This window comes from Pelophylax lessonae (assembly GCF_965119305.1).
Source record: "Pelophylax lessonae genome assembly, chromosome: 2".
Taxonomy (NCBI): domain Eukaryota; kingdom Metazoa; phylum Chordata; class Amphibia; order Anura; family Ranidae; genus Pelophylax; species Pelophylax lessonae.
In genome coordinates, this window is record NC_138769.1 from 563,592,149 (window position 1) to 563,618,831 (window position 26,683).

A 26,683-nucleotide genomic window follows, 5' to 3' on the forward strand; every position below is an offset into this window, starting at 1 on the left:
CATAAAAATGTAAACTATAATCAAGTGCAAACTATATATAATATGTATATAAAGTATCCGGCAGCATACACTAAATTGTGTAAACACCTCACAATATAAGAATTCCAAACAACTAAGAAGTGATGCGCCAGATATAAATGCACAAATAGTGATATGATAAAAAAGAAAAATAAGTGTATAATTAGTGACAGGTGCTAAAAAATCCATGAGAGACAATAATAGTCCATAAGTACCCAAAAAATGTTGCAGAAATATCCACAAGGAGATCCAATAAACACCACAGTGTGTGAATCCCTTCACCGAGTGAATTAGTCTCTCACCTCAGCTTCAGACCCACAACAGGTCAATAATCACATTAGTCAGCAGTGGGAACAGGAACCAAGGGGGCTCCTTCCAGCCACCGGGTCAATACAGCATCGATCAGCAAATAGAGACACGAGCCAGGCGGAACTCTCTTCAATCTCTCCCCTCAGGATTCAGAATGGGCATATGCAGGGGAACACATAAAGGACAACTATAGTGCTCTCTGTATGTTTTCCAAGATTTATTTTGTATAGTGGTTGTACTCACATTAGACGGCACTCAGTGGTGCTCGCTTGTATGGCAGATAAACACAATCAGTCGGGACAGAGGGAAGCGCGGCGTCAGGTACGCCGGCTCCACCCCCATATGCGTTACGTCAGAGCTTCAGTAGCGTTGACTTCTTCTGACCCCTACTGAAGAAGTCAACGCTACTGAAGCTCTGACGTAACGCGTATAGGGGGGCGGAGCTAGTGGATGTTGGAGACCTTGCACTCCTCCGCCTTCTGTTTGAGGATGCCCCACAGATGCTCAATAGGGTTAAGGTGTGGAGACATGCTTGGCCAGTCCATCACCTTTACCCTCAGCTTCTTTAGCAAGGCAGTGGTCATCTTGGAGGTGTGTTTGGGGTCCTTATCATGTTGGAATACTACCCTGCGGCCCAGTATCCAAAGGGAGGGGATCATGCTCTGCTTCAGTATTTCACAGTACATGTTGGCATTCATGGTTCCCATTAATAAACTGTAGCTCCCCAGTGCCAGACTAAGACACTCCCACCACCAGGCTTGACTGTAGGCAAGACACACTTGTCTTTGTACTCCTCACCTGGTGAACCAAGTAGGTTTATCTTGGTCTCATCAGACCACAGGACATGGTTCCAGTAATCCATGTCCTTAGTCTGCTTGTCTTCAGCAAACTGTTTGCGGGCTTTCTTGTGAATCATTTTTAGAAGAGGCTTCCTTCTGGGATGACAGCCATGCAGACCAATTTGATGCAGTATGTGGTGTATGGTCTGAGCACTGACAAGCTGAACCCCCACCCGCTCAACCTCTGCAGTAATGCTGGCAGCACTCATATGTCTATTTCCCAAAGACAACCTCTGGATATGATGCTGAGCACATGCACCCAACTTCTTTGGTCGACCATAGCGAGGCCTGTTCTGAGTGGAGTCTGTCTTGTTTAACCGCTGTATGGTCTTGGCCACTGTGCTGCAGGTCAGTTTCAGGGTCTTGGCAATCTTCTTTTAGCCTAGGCCATCTTTATGTAGAGCAAACATCCTTTTTTCAGATCCTCAGGGAGTTCATTGCCATGAGGTGCCATGCTGAACTTCCAGTGTGAGAGAGTGAGAGCGATAACACCAAATTTAACACACCTGCTTCTCATTCACACTTGAGGCCTTGTAACACTAATGAGTCATATGACAGCAGGGAGGGAAAATGGCTAATTGGGCCCAAATTGAACATTTTCACTTAAGGGTGTATTCGCTTTTGTTGCCAGCGGTTTAGACATTAATGGCTGTGTGTTGAGTTATTTTGAGGGAACAGCAAATTTACACTGTTATAAAAGGTGTACACTCACTACTTTACATTGTAGTAATGTGTAATTTCTTCAGTGTTGTCACATGAAAAGATATAATAAAATATAATAAAATATTCACAAAAATGTGAGGAGTATACTCACTTTTGTGAGATACGGTATATTTCTTGTTGTTTTTAACTGTAGTAGTGCCATTTTGCTTTTTTTTGTTTTTATGGATGACACCCAGGTGACCCAAGCTCATCTGAAATGGCACCTTGGTCTTTGCCAGAGCATCTCACAAGGAGTGACAGTCTGTAACCCTAGTGGCCCCCAGGCTTCAGGTCACAAGCCTCACAACCCTCAGAATTGTACAATGCAGGGGATTGCAGGAAAAGGGTGGCTTTAATGCAGAGACAGGGGAGCAGAGATTTAGTTAGCCTAGGTTCAGGCTGAGGTTGAGGCAAAGGAACAAAACAGCAATGAAGGCAGAAGATATAGGCAGATTCAGGCAATCTATATCAGCAGCGAGCAGGGCAGAAATAAGCAATATCAAGAACAAAGTAGCTGGCAAGAAGTCACAGCACCATTTCCCTTAATAGAACAAGTTTAACTACCCGGTTTAGCCTGTGTGTACACCAGGGCACGCGACTTGAGGCACATTGTGCATATGGACACATGCAACTGGCCATAGCTAAAAGGACACAATCTGGCCTCCAGGTACCCCTAGGGCTGGCTTTCTCAGGGTGAGCACAATGAAAGGCCTTGATCAATCTGGCTGCATAGACATTGCTTGAAGGTTCCCACAATTTCTCATCTATGCCAAACCCCTTTCAGTTGAAAAGATATCAAAGACACCCTGCTGATCATCTGGAATCCACAATCACCTAAAATTAAAATTCCTCCTCAATGCCATCCACCAGGAGATGTCCGTATGGGAAATGGTTCCAGAGATGCTGGCTTCAAGCATGACACATGGAATACTGGATACATTCTTTCACAAAAATGTTATAGAATTTTCAATGCGTAGAGCTTTTACAGGTATTTCAATACATAGTGCACATTTACAAGGGCAGTACACCTGTACAAGCTTAATCCTGGATGGAGTCTAAGTGAGTTTAGAAGCATGAGGATTAATGACTCTTTGGATAAGGACTGGGCCAATGAACCTAGGACCCAACTTCTTAGAAACCGGCAGTAGAAAGCCATACCAAGTCTTCAGGTTTAAAGGATGGGCAATCCTCCTGGTCAGTCCACTTTTTGCTCTGAATTGGGCTTGGGCCAGAAAAGACTGAAGGTAACTCTGTCTTGCACATCTGGAACTGAAGATTCAGTAGAACAATGCAGAGAAACAGGATGAAATTCATAACTTGCAAAGAACAGCAAGGTGACAGAATGCAGGGTATTGTTTTAAGTGAACTCAGCTATAGGGAGCACTCTATTATTCGAAGAAGCCAAAGTGAAGAGACCGAGGTATTGCTCCAGGCAGTCGCATATTCAGGGGATCTGGTGCACATCATGTACTGGCACTCTGGGTATGTGCACAATTGCCATTGTCATACAGGCAGAAGTGGTGCTATGGTGCTTGTACCATAGGAACTGCAGTTCTGTTTCTGTCTGTCTGGCAGCAGCGGTTCAGAGTCAAGAGAAGGCTCTTCCTTTGCTAGCTCCAGTCACAAGACACAACCAAGGGAAGAACTTTCATGACCCTGAACCGTCACTGCATCTGGTAAGTAGCGGGTTAAGGTATGTATTAAAGGGGTGTCTGTACTGAAGAGGGGTTAGGTTAAATGGGGGGAGGGGGTTCTGTACTGGGCCGGGGATCTGTACTGAGGGGGGTCCATATGGGAGTGGGGGATTTATTGAGGGTAGCCTGTACAAGCAGGGTCTGAACTTTGGGGGTGTCTGTATTGGAGAGAGGTCTGTACTGGGAGGTCGTACTAAGGGGGTGGCAGCACTCTGGGGAGTCTGCACTATGTACTGGGGGGGGGGGTCTGTACTGAGGGTTAGGCTGAGAGAGGTGGTCTGCATTGGAACTTGATATAGAATTTAGCAAACCCCCAAGAGCAAACCTCTTTCCTATTGGTATGAGTGGGCCAATCCAGAACTGCAGAAGCCTTATTAAAATACTTAACAATCCCTTCTGTAGAGATGATAACCCAAGAAATCAAATAATATCCTTTACAAACTTGCATTTCTGTGGCTTGGTGTACAGTCTGAATTCAAACACGACTAAAGACCTTCTTGACAAACTCTATGCTCCTCCAGGTTGGGGGGAAAAGATTGGAATGTTGTCCAGATACACAACCATAAATATGTCGATGAAAGCTCTGAAAATATCGATCACAAAATGTTGAAATTTTCTGGGGTCTTTGGAAAGCCCAAAAGGCATCAGAGTGTAATCAAAGTGCGAAAGGCTGTCTTCTACTCATAGCCCTCCTGGACTAAAGGCTCCCCACAAGTCAAACTTGGTGAAAATAATTGGTTACTACTTCAGCTATAACTTAGGATAGTTGAAGAGCGGTGTTTTGACCAATATTTTACCATTTGTAGTTAGCAATGGGATGGGCCGGTATGATTTAGATTTAAAGGGGTCCTTACGAGGCTTCAGGTTGATCACAATAATAGTCTTGTACACTGATGTTGGCGTGTACCCGATACAATTGTTTTTCCTAATGTGAGTAATAGTTGTGGTGGTAAAAATAGAGTATATTTTTATACCTCTGCTGAATGACCATCCACCCCAGGAGCCTTATTTGCAGAGAGAGAAACTTCTGTGATTTTGGCAAGTTTAAGATTAGACTCCAAGAAGGCACTGTCCTCTGGAGTCAATTAAAGAAGTGTGATTAAGCCTAGGAAGAAGTGGGTTTCTATAGTGGTAGGTTCTTCGAAGCATAAATATTTTGATAAAATAAGGGAATTTTGTGCCATCACCAGTATATGTGTGCCCTATAAATGTAAAGAAGCAGCCAACATTACTAGCATGTGTTATGTTTATTCTCCTTCTCCTGCTTAGTAAAAAATTCAAATGGGAGGAGCCCCTGCTACAGTCAAGAAATACAGAGAGTTGGTTTGGCATATCAGTGTCTGGAGAGAAAATGGCCTGCCTAGTTAAAGCCTCATTCATGCGGGTGTACTGATCCGAACAGGCCGCCTTCACTCGCAAGGGATGCACAGTGTGCAGGCAGCCTGTTCAGATCAATACCTAGATGTGGTCTGGGATTGTGCTCAGGTTTACATGTGCCGTGGTGCAGTGCGTTTAAAAAATAGTGGGCCAGTCTTAGACAAAGTGCTAGCCCATACAAAATAATGGGTTGCCTGTAAACAAGCCTTGGGAATGCCCAGAATACTGCACAATACCATGTGCAAAGTAACACACCACACATGAGTAAAGGGAGTCTAAACTGTTCATTTTTATGGGACCAGCCAGACTTCAGTTCTACAAAGCAATTTATGAAATAGGCAAGTTTTGTTCAAAATAACAAAAAAATAAGTGGTGGAATTAGTTCAAATGTTAAATGTGTCTACATTATAAGGTATGGGACCAATTAGTTTATGTTGCATAGTTTAAAAGGTTTAGAAAAAAGATACAGATCCATTCAGTTTATTCTACGTTTGTGTATTGGTGTGTGATTTTGATTCTCTAACAATTCCCATAACCCTTTAATTTCTGCTTCTTGAGGAAGACATCTAAAAGTTTTTTTGAAGTTGTTCGTCATTTCAGCTAGTACCACTTCCTGGGGGAGGGAGTTTCACATTTTAACTACTCTAACAGTAAAGAGCTCCTTCCGCAAATCTAAGGTTTAACCTTCTCTTTCTTCTAACCTCAAATTGTGGCCACATGTCATCTTCTGGGGCCTTAGCGTAAACAGTTTATTACAATTACTGTCACCTTTGAAATATTTGTATATCGTAATCATTTCCCCTCTTAAGAACCTCTTCTCCAGAATGAACACCTTTAATCTTTGTAATAGATCCTCATAGTTGAGGTCCTCTATCCCCCTTATTAATTTTGTTGGCTGTTGCTGAACTCTGTCCAATTCATCATCTTTCTTGAGGATTGTTAACCAAATCCGAACTGCATATTCAGGATGAGGCCGAACCAGTGGGATACAATTATTGGTTCATCTCTGGAATGAATGCCTCTTTTTTGTCAGTGATCTAAAAGCACCCAAGATTTATTTCTATCACTGATTCTCCCTGGTGAGCCCTTTCTAATGTGTAATTTGAATAAATATTTTTTGGCCACTAGTGCATAACTTTACATTTCTCAACATTAAACTTCATCTGCCAAGTAGATGCCCAAACCCCTATTTTTAAAAGATCTTCCTGTAATGATGCTGCATCTTGTGCCAACGTTATTTCTCTGCATAATCTGGTATTGTCAGCAAAGACTAAAATTGAGCTCTTGATTTCAAACTTTATATAATTAATAAGCAAATTGAACAGCACTGGCCCCAAGACAAAACCCTGGGGCACACCATTGTCAACTTTAGACCATTCACATGCAATTTCATCAACTCCAGCAGAACTTATTTTATAAATTAAAACTTTATGAGGTACAGTATCAAATACAAAATCTAGAAAAAAGTACATCCACTAGGGCTGCGCATCTTCACTTACCTCACGATTCGATGCGATTACGATTATTAGGGTCGCAATTCGATACGATTCGATTCCGAGATGCATCACGATTACTATGGGGACCCTTTTCCCCCTAAGGGGGATCTATGGTGACCCTGCTCAAAAGGCGGATCTATGGGGACCCTTCTCTAAAGGGGGATCTATGGGGACCCTGCTCTAAAGGAGATCTATGGGGAGCCTGGGCCTGTCCTAAAGGGGATCCAGGGGAACTGAGCTCTAAAGGGGGATCTATGGGGACCCTGCTCTAAAGGGGGATCTATGGAATAGATCCCCTTTAGTGCAGGGTTGCCATAGATCCCCTTTTAGAGCAGGCCAGCATCCCCAGAGACCCCCCTTTAGTAGAGCAGGTCCCCCCATAGATCCCCCTTTAGTAGAGCAGGTCCCCTCATAGATCCCCCTGTAGAGCAGGCCACATCAGGTTAGAAGAGTTACCTAATGCTAGTTGTAGTACCGTAGGCCCTGGTAAGGAGGAATGCTGGGCTCTGTAGTCCCCCTAGTTGTAGTATAGCAGGCTATGGTAAGGAGGAATGCTGGGCTCTGTAGTGCCCCTAGTTGTAGTATAACAGGCTCTGGTAAGGAGGAATGCTGGGCTCTGTACAGAGCCCAGCATTCCTCCTTACCAGGGCCTGTTATACTACAACTAGGGGGACTACAGAGCCCAGCATTCCTCCTTACCAGGGCCTACTGTACTACAACTAGGGGGACTACAGAGCCCAGCATTCCTCCTTACCAGGGCCTACTGTACTACAACTAGTGGCACTACAGAGCCCAGCATTCCTCCTTACCAGGGCCTGTTATACAACAACTAGGGGGACTACAGAGTCTGTAGTAGTCCCCCTAGTTGTAGTATAACAGGCCCTGGTAAGGAGGAATGCTGGGCTCTGTAGTGCCCCTAGTTGTATTATAGCAGGCCCTGGTAAGGAGGAATGCTGGACCCTGTAGTGCCCCGACTTACCAGGAAGCAGAGCTGCAGCCAGTTGTGGATGAAGTAGCGGTAGGTGTATGGAGTAGGGCTCGGACAGGTCCTGGGTGATGAGCCTCATGTCGGGAATTTGGAGCTCGGACTAGTGCTGTGCACGGTACAGGCGGAAAGCAGGGCCTCCTCGCTCCCCTGCGGTCAACTCAGGCTGTCTGCCGAGAACCGCACCGCTACCAGAAGTGTACCGAGCTGGGAAGGCCGTGACTTCGGGCCGCTGGGCTGTCAGAGCGGGCGGTCGGGCAGCAGCGTGCTAAATGGGCGTGCCGTGTGTATCCCGGGGCCAGAGAGAGCACTGATAGCTTCGCTCTCCTCCTCTCCTCTCCCGCGCTGCGAGGAGAAGCTCCGTATCCCACAAGCCTGGCCAGGGCCGCCATGTCACTTCTGTCCCCGCCCCCGGAAGTGACGTCATTAGGTATTCGATTATTCAACCACCCCGAATCGATGCAGAATCGCGAAGGGTCGCATCGCGATGCATCGATTCGGCGATTATATTCAGCAGCCCTAACATCCACTGGACCACCATCCAATTTCTCTCTTATTTCCTCACAGAATCATAACAGGTTGGTTTAACAAGAATAGACTTTCATCAATCTATGCTTGTTGTTACTTATGATACCTTTATTGAAGATAACATTTTTGTATAGAGTCCTTTAACATTCCCTCAAATAACTTACATACTATTGATGTTAGGCTGACTGGTCTTTAGGTACCTGGTAAACATTTCAATCCTTTTTTGTAAATTGATACCACAGTTGCTCTACGCCAAGTACCAGTTAGTAAGGTGTCTTTAAAATTAGATATAGTAGCTTGGATATAACTCAGCTAAGTTCCCTAAGTACTTACAGGTGTAGGCCATCTGGAACTAGTGATTTGTTTACATTAGGTTTCTCTAGTCTCTTTTGTACCTGGTTTTCAGTCAATGACAAAGGCACCTTTGTTGAAACATCATTAATATTAATAAACTGGGGCTCAGCCGCCTGCTTCTGACCCCCAAGGACGCCACTGTAAAACAGCACTTCTGGACCTCCAGCCATAATGGCTCTGCATTATCACAGCTCTCATTTGTGATATAAACGGACTCACTTTCAGATCACTCTTCGGTGTGTAAAGGAAGGCACAATGCTGCAGCCAGTCACCGCAAAGGCAGTATTCAACTTGCATAAATAAACCAATAAATGACTCCTAATGGTCCATTGCAGAGTTAAAGTAACATTCTTTAGCAGCTTTGTTGGAAAAATATTACTGGCTTTAGCACGCAAAACTAAATCTCCTGCACATCAAGATATAGCATCACTGTAACTAGTTTTAATAGAGGATGGAAATCCACTATTTGAGTTTAACTTGCATCACTGGTCCTGTATCTGAACTGACACTATTCATCAAATGAGCTCCTGCAAAGCCTATTCGCTGTCAATCCCTCTTTGTCTCCTCAGCTGGAAAAATGGTTTCCTCTTAATAAATTGATTGCTGCAGCCAAGTGGAAGAGAAAAAGATCAAGTGAGCTACTATAGAGCATTTTATAAATGCAAAAATACACATAAATTCTATTTCTAGTGACCATCTGTTCTATCAGAAGCCTTACTGCACAGCTGCTGAGATATCAGGTCAAACTATAAAATTGTAATGCTTTAAATTAGTTTGAATAGGCTGCAAGGCTTAAAGTGTAAAAGGTTGTTGCATAGAATGCAATAAGGTAAAACAAAAAAACAAAATCTGTGTACAGCTCCCCCCCTAGCCCCCATTATACTTACCTGAGCCCGATCTCAATCCAGCTCTGTGCACGGGAGCAGTGGCTCTCCCAGGTTTCTCTCCTCACAGGACGGAGAGGCAGCAGCAGGAGCCACTGGCTGCTGCTGCTGTCAATCGCAGCCAATTAGAAGAGTGGGGGGTGGGATTGAGCCACAATATGTGCATCAATGGACAAACACAGTGCATTTTGGGAGCGAGAGTGCACGAGTGTACCTATAGGAAGCAGCTTGCTACGGGGGCATTTGGGGGGGGGGGGCAGAAGCACAGGTGGGGGGACCCCAGAAGAGGAAGTTCCAGGCTGCTCTGTGCAAAACTACAGAGCAGGTAAAATATAACATGTTTGTTATTGTAAAATATATATATATATATATATATATATATATATATATATATATATATATATATATATAATATAATATATATCCTTTAGAATCACTTTAAGTAAGAGGATCAGTAAAACACTAGTACTGCACTAAGGAGGAAAGATACTGTGCAATAAGAAAACAGGCCTGCGCCAAAATATTTTTTAAACTTCTCCTAAAAACAGTTTTTAGGATAAAAATGACAATAACAGAATTCTTTTTTATCAGCTCAAATGACATAAATATACAAAAAAGCCTTTACTGATAGACTTCCATTAATGGGAAACAAACTGAACACAGAAAAAAATCCTTCCAACTCCTTTGCCACCCAGACTCCACTAACAATAAGCCCCTGTTCACATCGGGCCGATTTGAAATGCGATTTGACATGTCATATCGTATGTCAAATTGGAGCCTATTGAAGGCAACAGCACCATTCAAATCAGTGCGACACCGACTTTGCGGCGTTGCACCCATTCCCAAGAGTAGTTTCTGTACTACTTTTGGCGACTTTGGGGGCGATTTCAATAGACATCTGTGCAGGAACCCGCACAGATATCTGTCAAATCGTCCCCAAAGTCAGAATAACATGCGGGTTTGAAATCGTGCGAGTTCAGCTGAACTGATTTCAAACCGGCATTTAGTGTGAACCTCGGCTAAGAATGTAGATCTTTGATTGGCACAATGTATGTGAAGGAACTTCTACCAGCTCCAAACTAAGGGCTTTTCCAATTTAGGCCCCTTTCACACAGGTGGACCGTTCAGATCTGCCTGTTAGTTTTTTTGGCGGATCTGAACGGTCCCCCCTTGCATTCCTATGGGGCATCGGATGTCAGCGGAAACATGTCCGCTAACATCTGATCCGATCCGACAAATCTGGACGGATGGAAACCCTATTTTCGATCCATCCAGCGGATCGGATCGGATGAGAACGGACCGACGTTCCGTTCCCATTCGTTTTCCCCCATAAAGATGTATGGGGAACTGACAGCTCTGTCTCCGCACACAGCGCGGAGAACAGCTGTCATCCTCCTGCTCAGCGGGGGATCGGCGGATCGATCCCCCGCTGAGAAAAACAGACTCCGTCCGACGGACGGAGTGTGTGAAAGGAGCCTAATACCTATGAAAAAGATATTAGGCTAAATTTCTGACACGGCTGAAAATAAAGATCGTTATAAGGCATAACACACTTGTTGTAGTTTTGTGTCTTGTAACGAGGTGATTCTGTAATATTTAGTGTTTTTCAGAGACAATAACCATGCATGGCAACACCATCCAGATTAGTTCTAAAGTGTCCCTGGAAATAACTTGAAAATGATAGCAAGCATGCTGTTACACTGGGAAAAAAGGAAATTACTTTATCCATCCTCTCTATGGCTCCTGCTGTGTTGTCATTCCTGCAAGCTGCACTAAAAAAAGTAGAGAAAATAAAACAGGAGCAAAAGCCAAGTTATTGCTTCTCGAATCTAGATTACTTGTTTCATTTTCCCACAGAATAAAAGAGAAACAATGGTCAACAATTCCAAATTCCATTTTTGTTCACTCATTTTTTTTTTTAAAGGCCCCAAGTTTATGGCAGTTTTTACTCATTCTGTCCCATTTATTTGCTTTCACCCAAATGCTACAGACATGAAGATGATAGTGTCGATTTTTCTTGAATGTGTGGCAGTTAATTTGCCTATGATAAATTTACGATTTGAAATATATGCTTGCTTTACACTGTGTACTACTGAAACTTACCATAAACCTTTTGGAAAAAATATAATGATTTTAATAAATGATCACTTTACCATTTTGTATATTTTATAATTTGAGGATAAAAGGCACCACTGTCTAAGCAGCTATATGCCTTGTGTCAATGGGCTTTGGGCTTGTTTTATTTGGCAAATGCAGCTTACATTCAGGTGCATTATACTTGCATTTTAGATCAGTTTGAGATGTTTCTGAAATCATTTAGGCCACATTCACAAGGGCCTATACAGAATTAATTGATAATTTGCCTTTACAGCTGGAGCCGCCAGGTACTGCATGCAGGCAGCCTATGTAACTCTAAGGGGATGCCGTAAATCTATATACACAGCTGCTTTCCCTAACTTGACAGGTGTGCATGAGTGGGTGAGCTTCTTTTATCTAAACTGAATATAGCCATTGGAGCAGTTACCATGAGATACATCGCTCTGTATATCCATTCCTGATCGCTCCGACACATGATTATAACAGCACTGAGCACAGTGATCACCAATGCATCTGGTAGCAGTATTTTTGGTGAAGAATGCAACATTTAATGAAATCTATTGTACAATCATTGTACAGACACTGAAAATGCTGATGTTACAAAGTTATGTGGCTTGGTTTGTTATCAGTTATTAACTCTATTCTCAGGGCGCTTTAGTCTGCTCACCTGATCAGCTTCTATCTCCGGCTTTAGGGGAGAGGAAGGACAGCCGACAATGGATGCCCCATAGTAAGCCTATGGGTAATGTCACCATCTAGGCCAGTGATGGCGAACCTTGGCACCCCAGACGTTTTGGAACTACATTTCCCATGATGCTCATGCACTCTGCAGTGTAGTTGAGCATCATGGGAAATGTAATTCCAAAATATCTGGGGTGCCAAGGTTCACCATCACTGATCTAGGCATTGCAGCTACTGCCGCTGCTCTCTCCTCTCCCCTGAAGCCAGCACTGAGAGCCAATCACATGACCAGACCAGGGTAGCCTTAGAATAGGAAAGTATAGATGTTTTTCCTCTACAGCAGTGGTCTCCAAACTGTGGCCAGTGGGATGGATGTGGCCCTTTCTTTCTTTTATCCGGCTCTTGGGGCATTATTTCACTCACTGTCCATAACAGTGGGGCATAGTTCCTGCCATTGAAACTGAAAGCGGACCACTATTTCTTCCTCTAATACACTACTTCTCCGCCAAATACTAAAGAGGGGACACGGTCTACTTCCAGCGACACCAGGACATTTTCTACTTCTGCTGGCCATAGTCCGGCCCACCTAAAGTTTGAAGGACAGTAAACTGGCCCTTTGTTTTGAAAGTTTAGAGACCACTGCTCTACAGGCTAGTTAGTATAGGAGTAAAGCTGGCTATGGATGGAGCAATTTTCTTTTTCTGAAAAATCCAAGGCTGGTTGTACCCAAGTTAATTGAGCCAAGATTCGAACTGTCTAGGACCAGCTTTAAAGAGGAAGTAAACCCTCCTCTGTAACTTGTACCTATAGGTAAGCCTATGATAAGGCTTACCTATAGGTACTGTAAATATCTCCTAAACATGTACCGTTTAGGAGATATTTACTTTACATGCAGCCAGTGACGTCACTGGCACATGCGCTCTGAAGGAACGGCCGCTGGTGCCTTTCCTTCAGAGCCCCGTGCCGTGACCGTTGGCTCCCGCGCGCGTGCGCGGGAGTGACGTCACCACGGCTCCGGCCAATCAGATGGCTGGATGCCGCGATCCCGGAAGACGGGTGACTGGACATGTCGCCCATCATACAGGTAAGCGGGCGGCACGGCGGGGGCTCGTTCTAAGGTAAGTATTTCATAATGAGCTAGTATGCGATGCATACTAGCTCATTATGTGTTTCTCTTTCAGGTTGCAAAAAAAAAATTAAGGGTTTACAACCTCTTTAAAATGGTGGTGAGAGCAGGTTTAGGATTATATAGCTTAAGCCTGGACTTCCACTTTACCCTTTACACAATTTGACTAACAAAGTGCAGTCTGAATTGTCATCATACTTGAGAAATTCGCAGTGCAGAGCCAGCTTAAGAATTGTTTTTTTTTATTTTTAGAGGATGATGTCCCCCACATGCATTTCTCATATTTGTGAAGTAGACGTTCAAAGAGAAAAAGCACCAATGACATCACTGAATGTGCTGAGAAGCAGATGCTGGTTGTAAGCACCATAGTGCTGGAGGAATCTGCATGCATGCAAGATCAATATTTTACAACATTGTACTCCAAAGTAAACAAAACATAAAGCGGTATTAAACCCCAATACAAAAAAAACTTAGCAATCTTAGCAAAAAAGTGGTGGCTGCTTTCATTTTCTTTTTCTAGGCTTTTTTCTTTTATTCTCATCTGATGATCCGGCCAGTAACACACTTCCTGTCTTATTGTCACTTCACTCTTAGCAGCAGACATCCTTAGACAGCTGTTTTCTCATTAGGGGGGAGGGGCAGTGCCATCTTAAGAGCATTAAAGGGCCCCCGGGCAATGCAGTGCACTGGGGCCCTGCCTACACTATCACCCACAAGAATAAAAATGCAAATTATCAATAAGGCTATATTTATTGGTACAGCAGTGCCAGGCTAATGATAGCTTCCAAGTTCAGCGGCTGGGTCCGGTGAACACACACGGACAGGAGTCAGACTAGACTGTCTTATGTGTGCCTGTTTCCGTGGAGGCGGACAGGCATTCCTGTGGTTGTGGGCTCCCCCTCCATGGTCCAAGTGGCCTGACAGCAGCGCAGGGCTGACAGGCGCTTGCCACCTGCTAAGTTTGGCGGCGGGATGCACACCTGAATTGGGACTAATGCTTGGCTGGGGCTGGGTTGCTGGGAAGGTGGGGCCCCCGGGCAAGAGGGGCCCCCCGGGCAACTGCCCAGTGTGCCCATTCAGTAAGATGGCCCTGGGGAGGGGGGTGTTGGACCAGCAAAATAAGGATCGACTTGGCTAACAATTAAAGCTGAACTCCTATTTTTAAGCAGTTAAAACTGTTTTTTTACAATAAAATTTTTAACATGAATGAATAAAAGCTGACCATTGTAAGCAGTGTAAAATGGTCTCAACCCTTTAGCTGCACAGCTTGGTCTGTTAAATGAATAAGAAAAAAAAACTGACTTACTGGATCACCAAGGTAAAGCAAAAAAAAAAAAAAGCCTAAAAAAAGGCAAAACGAATACATGTAGGAATTGGAGAGCTGCAATATAACATATATTTGTTTTTGGGTTTAATATCACTTTAATTCCTTGATTTTAAAGCTCACCCTTTGCAGCATCTGTCTGATCCCCTGTACCATTGGGTGCGGCCTGAAATGACATGAACAGGCGTTTGCAGAGATCAGGAGAAATATCTTCTGCATCCAGGTATGTTCTCAAGAAGCGCTGAAATCCCTCATAATCTATGGACTGTAAAAGAACAGAAAAGTAAAAGTTAACACACACTTGCTTCCAGACAAGTCAAAACGACATCATACTGGCACCTCAAGGGTAAAACAAAGTAGTCAATATGTTCCACTGCCAAGCATTAAAATCTACATTCTTATCCATTTCCCCTTCTCTGAAACCAGTAGGGAGCCACTCTGGATTTGTGGTTTTATTAAAACCATCAGATAGAATAAAAAAAATGAGCATTAGAGATTTTATGCTAATCCTACAGGCCGCCTGAAAAATAACACTGCACAACTAAGGCTCTTTTATCACTCCTAACCCAACTAATTGCTATCAGAGCCCTGCAGCAAATTACATTTAATATGTGCTGTAAAAGAAAAGCATTTCTAAGACGACTTATGCCTTTCCTGGGTTTAAAGTTGAAAAGATTTAATTGTCTGAATTCTAAATCTGAATGAAATATACTGTATATACAATAGAAGAATACAATTATTATACAACATAAATGCTTTCTGATGATATCCATCACATTAAACCCTGAATACAGCGTGCGTTATGTTATATATATATATGATTGTGATATATTGATTACACATATTTATATAGCACCAACACGTTACACAGCACTTTACATATACATTCACATCACTCCGTGCTCAAGGAGCTTACAATCTAAGGTCCCTATTTTCACACATACTAGGGCTAATGTAAACATGAGCCAATTAACCCGCCAGCATGTATTTGTAGTGTGGGAGGAAACGGGAGTACCTGTCGCCAACCTATGCAAGCACAGGGAGAACATACAAACTCCATGCAGGTATCCCAGTTGGGATTCAAACCAAGGACCTAAGTACTGCAAGTGTTAACCACTAAGCCACTGTGCTGCCCATACAGTATATGCCATATTTAAACAGAACTACAAAATATCTTGAATATTTCTGTGTTTTTATGCATTTTACATATAAACAACCCTCAATCGTGGGCCCTATTATGTGAAAAACTAGGCTTTTAAAAAAAAGGGGGTTGTTGGCTATTACCCTGAAGCTGGGGGAAGAAGGGGTATTAAACACACCAACAAATGACATCACACCTGGCATTTTCTAATGCTGGTTGGAAGATTTTTAAGCTGAATATATAGATTACGTTATAATTAGCAACAGACACTTCCTCTAGTTTCTGTAGCTCACTGTCACCATCATTCTTATCTTTAATACAATCTATTAACATTTTTCCGCACAAGCAAACACTGGGTCAGCGTGTGCACATGACATTAAAAAAATTATATATGGTTTTGGGAATTTTATAGACTTACCATACCTACATGGACACATTCATCTGTACTTCATAATCATTATGAAATTAAAGTTTTGTGTGGTAGGACTATATGTCCCATTTTGTATTAATACTACCCTGTGCTCTTATATTTGTATAGATCTACAGAGTATACATAGCTATGGACATGAGAATGTTACTCTGTCTTCCTATAGTATAGATCGTTCCAATGAATACATGTAGGAACATAATTATGTATAACCTTTCCATATGTAAATCAGGTGGGTGCCCTTGATAAATATACAAAGGCATAGGAAATAAGAATAATTTAGGCTGGCCATACATTATACAATTTTCTTATTTAATTTTCCTTTAGATTCACCAAAACCATATAATATGAGGCTCTTGCATGACATAGTTGAAGGGTAAATCTAAAGAAAATGGAAGAAAATTGTAAAGTGTATGGCCAGCCTTAGTACTGATTGTCCCAAGCAAACATTGGAATTGAAACTGCTTAGGGATGTAATCACTGTAATAGGGGATGAAAATAATCAATGTATTAGCTTACCGCAAATTGGTAAGCATCCTAGCAATTGCAATGACAGTACAGCAAGAAATAGCTGCAGAGGGGGTTGTATATTTCTACAGATTTGTACATACAGCAATGACTAAAATGTATATTAAAAAAAAAATGGAAATGTGTTGAATATCTCACCTCTTCAGACAGGTGGGTGCCATCTCCATAAAACTCCTGCAGAACATCTTGAACCTTTTTGGTACTATCTAAAAACAAAATAGCATTTGATTTCAACATGTGTGTTTCGGGTATAATTTGTCTGTAGTCTTCTTGCAGGAAACCTCAGGATGGTAAGACACTGATGATGCAGGTCTATGCTGACGAAGGGGAGAAGAGATGTTTACTCACAATCAATGTACTTCTGCAGCTGGGTGAACTCCTCTGGGCTCAGGATTGCCCACTCCTTATTCTCCTCGCTCATTCTGGCTCTGCGACAGCCCTGCGGCAACACAGCAAAACGCGGTGAGACAGATGATCCAAAGCAAGGAAGGGTAGAGAGAAATAGATAAAGAGAGAGGGTAGAAGCTGCTTGTGGATGAATGGGGTGTGTGATTACGGCTCAAACCTTGGATTACATATTAGCTGATCTAACACATTCTGCCCGAGTTTTCCAGAGCCACTGTCCTGCTGCAATAATGAGACAGAGACAGATTGAGTGGCAGGGTGACAGAAAAGAGACAGAGAGGGGGAGGCAAGAAGGGGAGAGCTGATCCACACACTGGATGGGGAAAGATGTACTGCAGCAACTGCACCGCCGCCTGTGTTATATAAAATCAGCAATAAATGATACGGAAGAGAAGAAATGTCAAGTGAAATAAAGACAGGGTCGGGCACAGAAAGTGGATAGAAGTAAGAGCAATCCAGCAAACAGTAGTGATGAAATGCAGAAACATACAGAACTCAGAGGAGGGGAATGGGATGACAGAGTAAAGATATGTCAGAACAAGAGATCAGATGGGAAAAAAAAGCCTTGAACTGAGACAGATTAATGATTTAAGAGTTTTCCCTTCAGTACAGAGCACAGTCAGCTAACAGCTTTATAATTTGCAGCAGCAATAAATACCCTAAAAGGGCACTCTAAAAAAATAGGCATTTTACGACATACAGTACATGTCAGAAGCAGTTTAAAGCTAAATATGTAAAGCTGTGCACATCTGCCATAATCTGATCAACATGTACTAAGCAACAGGATGTCACATCAACGTCTGCCAGACACAGTGATATCTACAAGCAGAAAAGAGGTTTCCCAGGTATCAGTAATATACGTCTCTGCCAGCAGTGGCAGTCATTTGTCACAGCACAAGCAGTAATGCTACAGTGATCGAGTCAGCGATAATTCTATTCATCATCACACATGGCTGTCTCTTGTAATCATCATTTGCAAGTATGCTAAATTATCTGACATAAAATAATTGAGTGATTTACTGATGCTTTTCCATACTCTCTCAACCAGGGTTCCGTGGAATCCTAGGGTTCCTTTCAGAGGTTGCTAGGGGTTCCTTGAGCAATGGGCAGTTTCCTCTCAGATAAGTTCCTCCTGACACCATTCATCTTTTTAGCCATCTGGAAGAAGGTAATTCTTCCCAGCGTCCACAAGTATAAGGAGCATTCATCACACTGACCATCACACTAATGTATCATGAGTTGTAAATATAGTCATTTTTAGCAGGGGTTCTCTGGAACCTGAAAATTATCTCAAGGGTTCCTCTGTGTTGAAAAGGTTGAGAAAGGCTGCTCTAGACCTTTTTGCTTCCAGTAGCTGGAATGCCACTTTTCGCTATTATTCCCATATTCAACAAAAAGTAGGTATTTTACTACTTCTAAATATGGTAAATATAACATTTTTGTTCTACAAAATAACCCTTAGACCACATTCACACTGGTACGACTTGGACCGCGACTTGTCAGCCTGACAAGTCGCGGTCCTCACGCTCCCATTGTGTAGTACAGGAGCCGTTCTAATAGGAGCGACACAAGTCGCTCCGACTTTGAAAAAGGGTCCTGTACTACTTCGGGGGGACCTGGAGGCGACTTGCATTGACTTCCATTATGTGAAGTCCGTGCAAGTCGTGCCGAAGTCGCGCTGCACACGACTTCAAAGGTCAACCCCTAAGTCGGAGCGACCTAATGTGAATGGAGGCTTACTAACCAGAGAAAGCCTTTTACAAGTCCACATCTGTACACTAATCAAGCCTTTGAAAAATGTAAAGTGAAAGTATAGCCGAAATAAGTATGTAGTATTGAATAGAGTAGGGAAGGGTTAAAAAATAACCTGTCTAGTTATTTTTTGCTGCTCACGTCCTTTTGGGAACATTTCTCTGCTTTTCCTGTCTTGGAGGTGCAATAGGAAATTAAAGAAAATTTCTACAAGTGCCAGTAGAAAAGGGGTGCCTGTTAAAAAAATAAATAAAAAAAAAGGTTAATACTCACTTATTGTTCTGGTAACAACTCTTAAGCTGGCCATACCTGGATTGAATTTGACCAGTCCAACAATTTTGATCCAGGTATGGGGAGGCCTTGTGTACAACCAGCCTGTCAGGTTTTTCCTGAACGATTAGCGCCGCTGGCTATAGCCAGCAGCACCGATCATTGTATTCTGATGGCAGGGAAGACTCCCCACTTTCAGAAAGCAAAGGCCAAGTGAAAAGGATTTCCCCCATCCACATTAAATGCATGGATGGAGGAATCACGTATGGCAAGCTTTACATTTTGGATTTCACCCCACTTTCTCTGGAACAAGTAGAGAGGGTGAATCTCCCAGCAGAAACACAGGCAAAAACAAAATTGGACAGGTTTGTAATTCTTGCTACTTTTAAATAGTTGGCTATACATACACTTTAGGCCTCTATGCTCTCGGCCATACAGGGGCACAGCAAGTAGAACCTGCATAATGACATACCCAGAACCCACTGCCAGCCATATACATTAAGATGCATTAGAAGAGGCAGCTGTATCTAGTTATGTTCCAGGGGTTCTGTAAAGCACACACATGCACACTGACATATGCTCTGAACAGAGTACTTGAGATGTTCTAGACTGGAGACTTTTAATTTGGCTCAAAAACCTCCCAAATGGGGCTTCCCTCCCACCATCACGCCCCATGGCAGCCAGTTCTGCCAATTCCTTTAGCGGTTAACTGTGAATCCAAGAAATATAATTAAGCAGCAAGTTTTTGAGACTCCACTGTTCATGGCAACACACAACGGACATACAGAATATCAAAACATGTAAAAAAAATAGGGGGACATTTCCATATTCTACACTACACTTAAAGACAAAGCAGACTTTGGTAAGTCTCCCACGTTCTTGGCGTGGGAGAGAGACCTTGATTTACTGATTACCCCCGTACAATGGCAGAAAGCACTCTCTACGACATACACAGCAACAAAATGTGTAGGCTTATGGGAACTATCACATAAAATTATGCTACGTTAGTATTGAACACCCTATCGCATCTCTAAATTCCATGTTGATACTTTACCAAAATGTTGTAGGGTGCGAGCAGATTGGCAATCTTTACCACATACTATGGGAATAAAGTAAATTATCTAGGCTTTGGCCAGGAATATTTTCTATGTTATGCTCTCACAAATCACAGGCCTTAGTTTACATCCAACACCAGGCCTGGGGATCCTGAATATTGGTATGGAGGACATCCCACCACTCAGACCAGTCGTGACCCATATACTCCTAGCAACTAGGCTTTGCATAATGATGCTTTGGAAAGTGGAAAGGATGTAATAAACACAACCCAGCTCCACTATACTTATGAAATCAGATTTGCCCACTCACATGGCAAATTTGAGGCCCCTAGAAACCTATGGCTTCCATGGACAGACTGATACTCAAAATACAAAATTGACTGTACTGCCCACCAGACCATTTGACTTATAAAAACTTTACCAACCTCCATCGCATATCCTGATAGACTATACTCCCGTTGTATGGGTGACAGGTGCCATTGAGGATCTATACTGTTTTTGTTATCCTTGTTTCGAGGCAATATTAAGGCGGGTAGTCCATCCCTCCCCACCCTGTGACACAGAATGTTCCCGTTGGAGTGTCTGTGGGGAGGGAGGACACCCAGGAATATTGAATAGACTTAATGACCAGATTAAGATATTTGTTCATAAATGCTTCCTTTTGTGACTTATGATATGATGTGTAAACAAGTGACGACACTGCTTTACTTACCTTTTGTATTTCTGTTCCTTGTAAAAACTCAAAAACATTTATTGAAACTAAAAAGTAAAAAAAAAAAACTATAACTGGCTATATGCAAGAACGAGTGACCAGCCGGTAAAAAACACTTGTCCCTTCCTCCCAGCGTTTATGAAAAGACAGTGCAAAGAAATTGCCACATGTATTTAAACATACATCACATTCATATAAGTGTATTTCAGGCAATGGTATCAGCTGCTATATTAAATCGAGAATTATATTATCATGCCTCCATCATCCAAAAAATTATAAATAATGTCCGCATTAGCAGTGCTTTTTATGGAAGAAAATACGTCTCCTGTGCCTTAAACAGTTCTTTTAAATGTCCTTTAAAATTCCCAGGGGGTGTCAGTGGGGATAAACTCTCAAACGTGAAGTCCAACCGCATGGTCACTGGCCCATCACCACACCAAGTGAGACCTCTCCCCTAGGGATTGAACACTCACCAGGGATCACATAAAAAGGGGCTTTGGTAATCATCCAGAAGGACAAGCAGCCTCATCTCCGCCAGCAAGCCTCTCCACCTCAGATAAACACCAAGCTCAAATCAGCAAGCCCTTAATGGATCATCCACAGGATCAGGCAGGCTCCCTCCACCAACACTCCTCGCTCCTTCCTTCTCTCTCCTGAGATTGAGATGACCTGATGATCAACATGATGCAGCAGAGCAGACTAGTAGTCTGTTTTGCAGAAATTTTGTTGCAGCAACTTAAAATGGTACCCAGTAGTTTGTTTGGCCCCCACTTGCTTGTATGCATGCCTGACAACATCAGGGCATGCTCCTTTTGAGATGACGGATGGTGTACTGGGGTATTTCCTCCCAGATCTGGTCCAGGGCATCAGGGCATCAATGAGCTCCTGAACAGGCTAAGGTGCAACCTGGCGGCATGAGATGGACCAAAACATATTGTCCCAGAGGTGTTTTATTGGATTTAGGTCAGGTGAGCATGGGGGGGCCATTCAATGGTATCAATTCCTTCATCCTCCAAGAACTGGCGGCATACTCTCGCCACATGAGGCCGGGCATTGTCGTGCACCAGGAGGAACCCAGGACCTACTGCACCAGTGTAGGGTCTGACAATGGGTACAAGGGTTTCATTCCAATACCTAATGCCAGTCATGGTGCCATTGTCTAGCTTGATCACCAAGTGAAAATAATACCTCCATGGATATGCCCCCCCCCCCCCCAGACCATCACTGACCCACCACCAAACCGGTCATGCTGAACAATGTTACAGACAGCATAACGTGTCACATGTTCTCAGGGTGAACTTGCTCTCATCTGTGAAAGGCACAGGGCACCAGTGGCGGACCTGCCAAATCTGGTGTTCAATGGCAAATGCCAATCCAGCTCCACGGTGCTAGGCAGTGAGCACAGGACCCACTAGAGTACATTGGGCCCTCAGGCAACCATCCTGAAGTCTGTTTCTGATTGTTTGGTCAGAGATATTCACACCAGTGGCCTGCTGGAGGTCATTTTGTAGGGCTCTGGCAGTGCTCGTCTGGTTCCTCCTAGCACAAAGGAGCAGATAACGGTCCTGCTGATGGGCCAAGGATCTTCTATGGTCCTGTCCTTCTCTCCTAGAGTAACTGCCTGTCTCGTGGAATCTCCTCCATGCTCTTGAGACTGTGCTGGGAGACACAGCAAACCTTCTGGCAATGGCACGTATTTATGTGCCATCCTTGAAGAGTTGGACTGCCTGTGCAACCTCTATATTGTCCAGGTATCGCCTCATGCTACCAGTAGTGACACTGACCCTAGCCAATTGCAAAACTAGTGAAAAACAGTCAGAAAAGAGGAGTAGGGAATACATTTCAGTGGCCTCCACCAGTAAAACCATTTCTGTCCTGGAGGTCGTCTCATTGTTGCCCATCTAGTGCCCCTGTTGTTAAATTCGTTAACACCAATGCAGCTAAAACTGATTAACAACCCCCCTCTGCTACTTAACTGATCAGATCAATATCCCAGGAGTTTAATTGACTTGATGCTATACACTGATTAAAAAGTGTTCCTTTAATTTTTTTGACCAGTGTATATAAATGATAGAATAAATTAATTGTGTGTTTACACTTCAAAAAAGGGGGCTTTGCCATAATGCAATTAATATGGTTAAGTATATCAGGGTTATTATAATGAACTCTTTAACAAGCTTTATACCTTTGGGACTATGCCAGAGACAAGAAAATAGCCACTTAAATTGGCCATAAAAATGGTCCCGATGCTCTATATGTCACTTTGATGAAGGCTAGACCATTTAGGGCTACCTCAAGAGGAGACAAGTGCTCTCAACTAGCACTCCTTAGCGCTCAGGGAGATTTTCCTATACAGGCAGTCCCCAGGTTACAAACAAGATCGGTTCTGTAGGTTTCTTCTTAAATTGAGTTTGTATGTCAGTTGGAACAGGTATATTTTTTAAGGGTAACTACAGTCAAAAAAATATTTTTTACATTTTTTGGACAGCATTGGGAAGGGTTAACACCCCTACCACATCTAAGGTCTAGTAACCTGTAAAATATTAAACATACAGTAAATAGTAATAGTAGTAATAGTAAATGTACACGTGTTAAGTCACAAGCATAAATAGCATTTTTTTTTTAAAGTGGTCAGTATGAGAGAAGCATATAGTACAATATGTCTATCTATTAGTAGGACTCGTGAAAGGTGTGATTAATACATGGAAATCATTTGAATGCCATTGACAGGTAACGAAAATATGTGTACCATTAAAGAAAAAGGGACAACTGTTTCCTTATAGTTTTTGTCTTCTTCTATTTGGTCCTGTTCGCACGTATGCGTTTAAAGCAGCAATAAACCCAAAAACAAACATTTATTTTATTGCAGCTTAGCAATTCTTAGCCTTTTTCCCTTTATTTTCACTTGATGATCCAGCTAGTAAGTCTGTCATTTTTTTTTAACTTCCCTTCACTAATCTGTCAAGCAAAAGTGGCAGTTAGAGGATTGAGACAAACCATTTAACACTGACGGGAGTACTTACAATGGTCATCTTTTATTTATTCATTCATGTAAAACCTTTAACCTAAAAGGGGGAAAAAAACTATTGCTATAACTGCTTAAATTGACTGTAAAGTCTCATTTTTTTCCCCTATAAAAATACTTGGTATACTTGCCTGCTCTGTACAGTTGGTTATGCACAGAGTAGAACAGATCCTCCTCCACTTGGGTCCCTCTTCTGCTCTCCTGGGCCCTCCCTCCGGTTGAGTCCCCCCACGGCAAGCAGCTTGCTATGGGGGTACCTGAGCTGAGTCACAGCTCCCTATGCCCATTCAGACACAAAGCCCTGACCCGACCCCGCCCCCTCTCTCCCCTGATTGGCTGGCTAACTTTAATTGACAGCAGCGGGAGCCAATGGTGCCGCTGCTGTGTCTCAGCCAATCAGGAGGGAGAATCTTAGACGGGTGAGACACTCATGGACATCGCTGGACAGAGGGGTCCTCAGGTAAGTGTTTGGGAGGCTGAGGGGAGCTGCTGCACACAGAAGGCTTTTTATCTTAATGCATAGAATGCATTAAGATAAAAAAACTTCTGACTTTACAACTCCTTTAACCGGTTAACGACCGTCCGCCACAGTTATACTGCGCCAGGCAGCCGCTCCCAGGCAAATCACCGTACAGGTACGGCACTTGCACTCTTCAGCGGGGAAGCCGATGCAGCGGGCAGGTGGCTCTGATTGCCACCTGACACCCGCGATCATTCCCACATGATAGAGAAGAACGGTCAGTTGTTGTAAACACAGCCGACCTTTCTTCTCCCTGCAATGATCATAGAGCCCATGTGATCCTTCAATATAGGATCACATGTCTCTATGGTCATTTCAGAAGCCACGCCCCCCACAGTTAGAATCACTCCCCTAGGCTCACATTTAACCCCTTGATCACCCCACGTTAACCCCTTCCCTGCCAGTGTCATTATTATAGTAACAGTGCATATTTTAGCACTGATTACTGTAGTAATGTCACTGGTCCCAGCAAAAGTGTCAAAAATGTCAGTCAGGGGTCCGATCTGTCCGCCGCAATGTCGCAGTCCCGCATAAAATCGCAGATTGCCGCCATTACTAGTAAAAAACCAAACAATAAAAATGACATAAATCTTTCCCGTAGTTAGTAGACGCGATAACTTTTGCGCAAACAAATCAAAATACGCTTATTGCTATTTTTTTTACCAAAAATATGTAGCAGAAAACAAATTGGCCTAAAATGTTAAAAAATTTTGATTTTTACATTTTTTTTTTGAGAATGTCATATAGCAGAATGTGAAAAATATTGTTTTTTTTTTCAAAATTGTCGCTCCTTTTTTGTTTATAGCGCAAAAAATAAAAATCCCACAGGTGATCAAATACCACCAAAAGAAAGCTCTATTTGAGGGAAAAAAAGGACATCAATTTTATTTGAGTACAGCATCGCACGACCGCGCAATTGTCTGTTAAAATAACGCAGTGACGAATCGCAAAATAGGGCCTGGTCAGGAAGGGGGCAAATCCTCCCGGTCTTAAAGTGGTTAAAAAGTGTTAGCAGGAGTTCAACCTTAATTTGTTACTCAAATTCGTCTAAATCTGCTAGTGAATCTAACACTACCGTCTCCATAGATAATGCTGCTGTCCAAAGGTGTCTCCAGTGCTCCTCCATCCAGAGGGGAGACACCCTATTACAGGATATGTATTATTGGCCGGATCACCAGGTGGAAAAAGAGTCTTAGAAAAAGAAAACAAATGTAGCCACAACATTTAAGGACTGGACTGGTAAGCTAAGCAAAATAATATATTTTTGTTTTTGGGGTTTACAGTAATCCCCCCTCCATCGCGGGGGTTACGTTCCGGACCCACCCGCGAAAAGTGAAAATCCGCGAAATAGAAAGACCCTATTTAAATACACCCTAGGCATGTTTTGTTAACTTTTTAATAGCATTTAAAGGTCTTTAAACAAACTTTTAAGCAATAAAAACACATAAAAGATAGAGAGAGAGCAAGAGCATTGTAAAAACACAAAACTATTGTGCTAACAGTACAGTACTGTATACTGTACAGTAGTAAAAAAATACTGTACAACTGTACTGTACTGTACAGTATAGAGAGAGAGCAAGAGCATTGTAAAAACACAACTACTGTACTGTATTGTGCCAACAGTACAGTACTGTACTGTGTACTGTACAGTAGTAAAAAAAAGAGTACTGTACAGTACTGTATAGAGAGAGAGCATTGTAAAAACACAAAACTATTGTGCTAAATGTACAGTACTGTATAATGTACAGTAGTAAATAAAAGAGTACTGTACAGTATTTGTACAGTACTGTACTCAGCAGAAAAGAAGATGACGATAAGCAGCAAATAAGAGCAGCTACTGTCCTTTTGAAGGCGCAGGTTCAGCAGGCGCTTCTTTTGGTGTAGGTGGGTTGTCTTCTTGCTGCTCCATGACCTCCACTTCTACATCAAAGGTGCCTGTGGAGGTACTTGGGGTGGATGTGGGCCTTCTTCTGTTTTGTGAAGAACATAGTTATAGGCAGTTGCTGGGCGTGTTTCTTCTTTTGGGCGAGGAGGTTCTTGTACACCTGAATGGCTCCATCAATGCTGTTTTGGAACTGCAGTGAACGAACCATGTCAGGATCCCAATCCGCTAACATCTGTTTCAGGTCATTGGCCGTACGCATGACCCTGCCAAGGCGCTCAATTGACAAGCCTTCCTCTTCTTCCTCCCCCTCATGTTCCTCCATTTCCTCCTCACTCGCTGACTTGGTGAGTTCTGTCAGATCCTCATCGGTTAGTGGAGCTGAATGGGTTTCAATTAGGTCATTGACATCGTCCTGGGTCATATCCTGAAAACCTTCACCTCCTAGCAACTTCGTCAGCCTAATTGATTTGTCCACAGCTGAATGATGAACTTCGTCAGGAGAGAACCCTTCATATTCATGAATAATTTCTGGCCAAAGCTTCTTCCAAC

General features: G+C 42.9%; 1 protein-coding gene across 1 annotated transcript in view; it reads right to left on the reverse strand.

Moving 5' to 3' along the window:
- Positions 1 to 18,839, reverse strand: part of DGKA (diacylglycerol kinase alpha) — a 117,461-nt gene extending 98,622 nt beyond the window's left edge. The window contains exons 1-4 of the mRNA XM_082245738.1: positions 18,783 to 18,839; positions 16,859 to 16,949; positions 16,649 to 16,716; positions 14,538 to 14,679 (exon numbers count right to left, since the gene is read on the reverse strand). Of these exons, the coding sequence (XP_082101864.1) occupies positions 14,538 to 14,679; positions 16,649 to 16,716; positions 16,859 to 16,949; positions 18,783 to 18,824 (343 nt within the window). The 5' untranslated portion in view covers positions 18,825 to 18,839. The remainder of the gene's footprint in view (positions 1 to 14,537; positions 14,680 to 16,648; positions 16,717 to 16,858; positions 16,950 to 18,782) is intronic.
- Between the last annotated feature and the right edge of the window lie 7,844 nt (positions 18,840 to 26,683).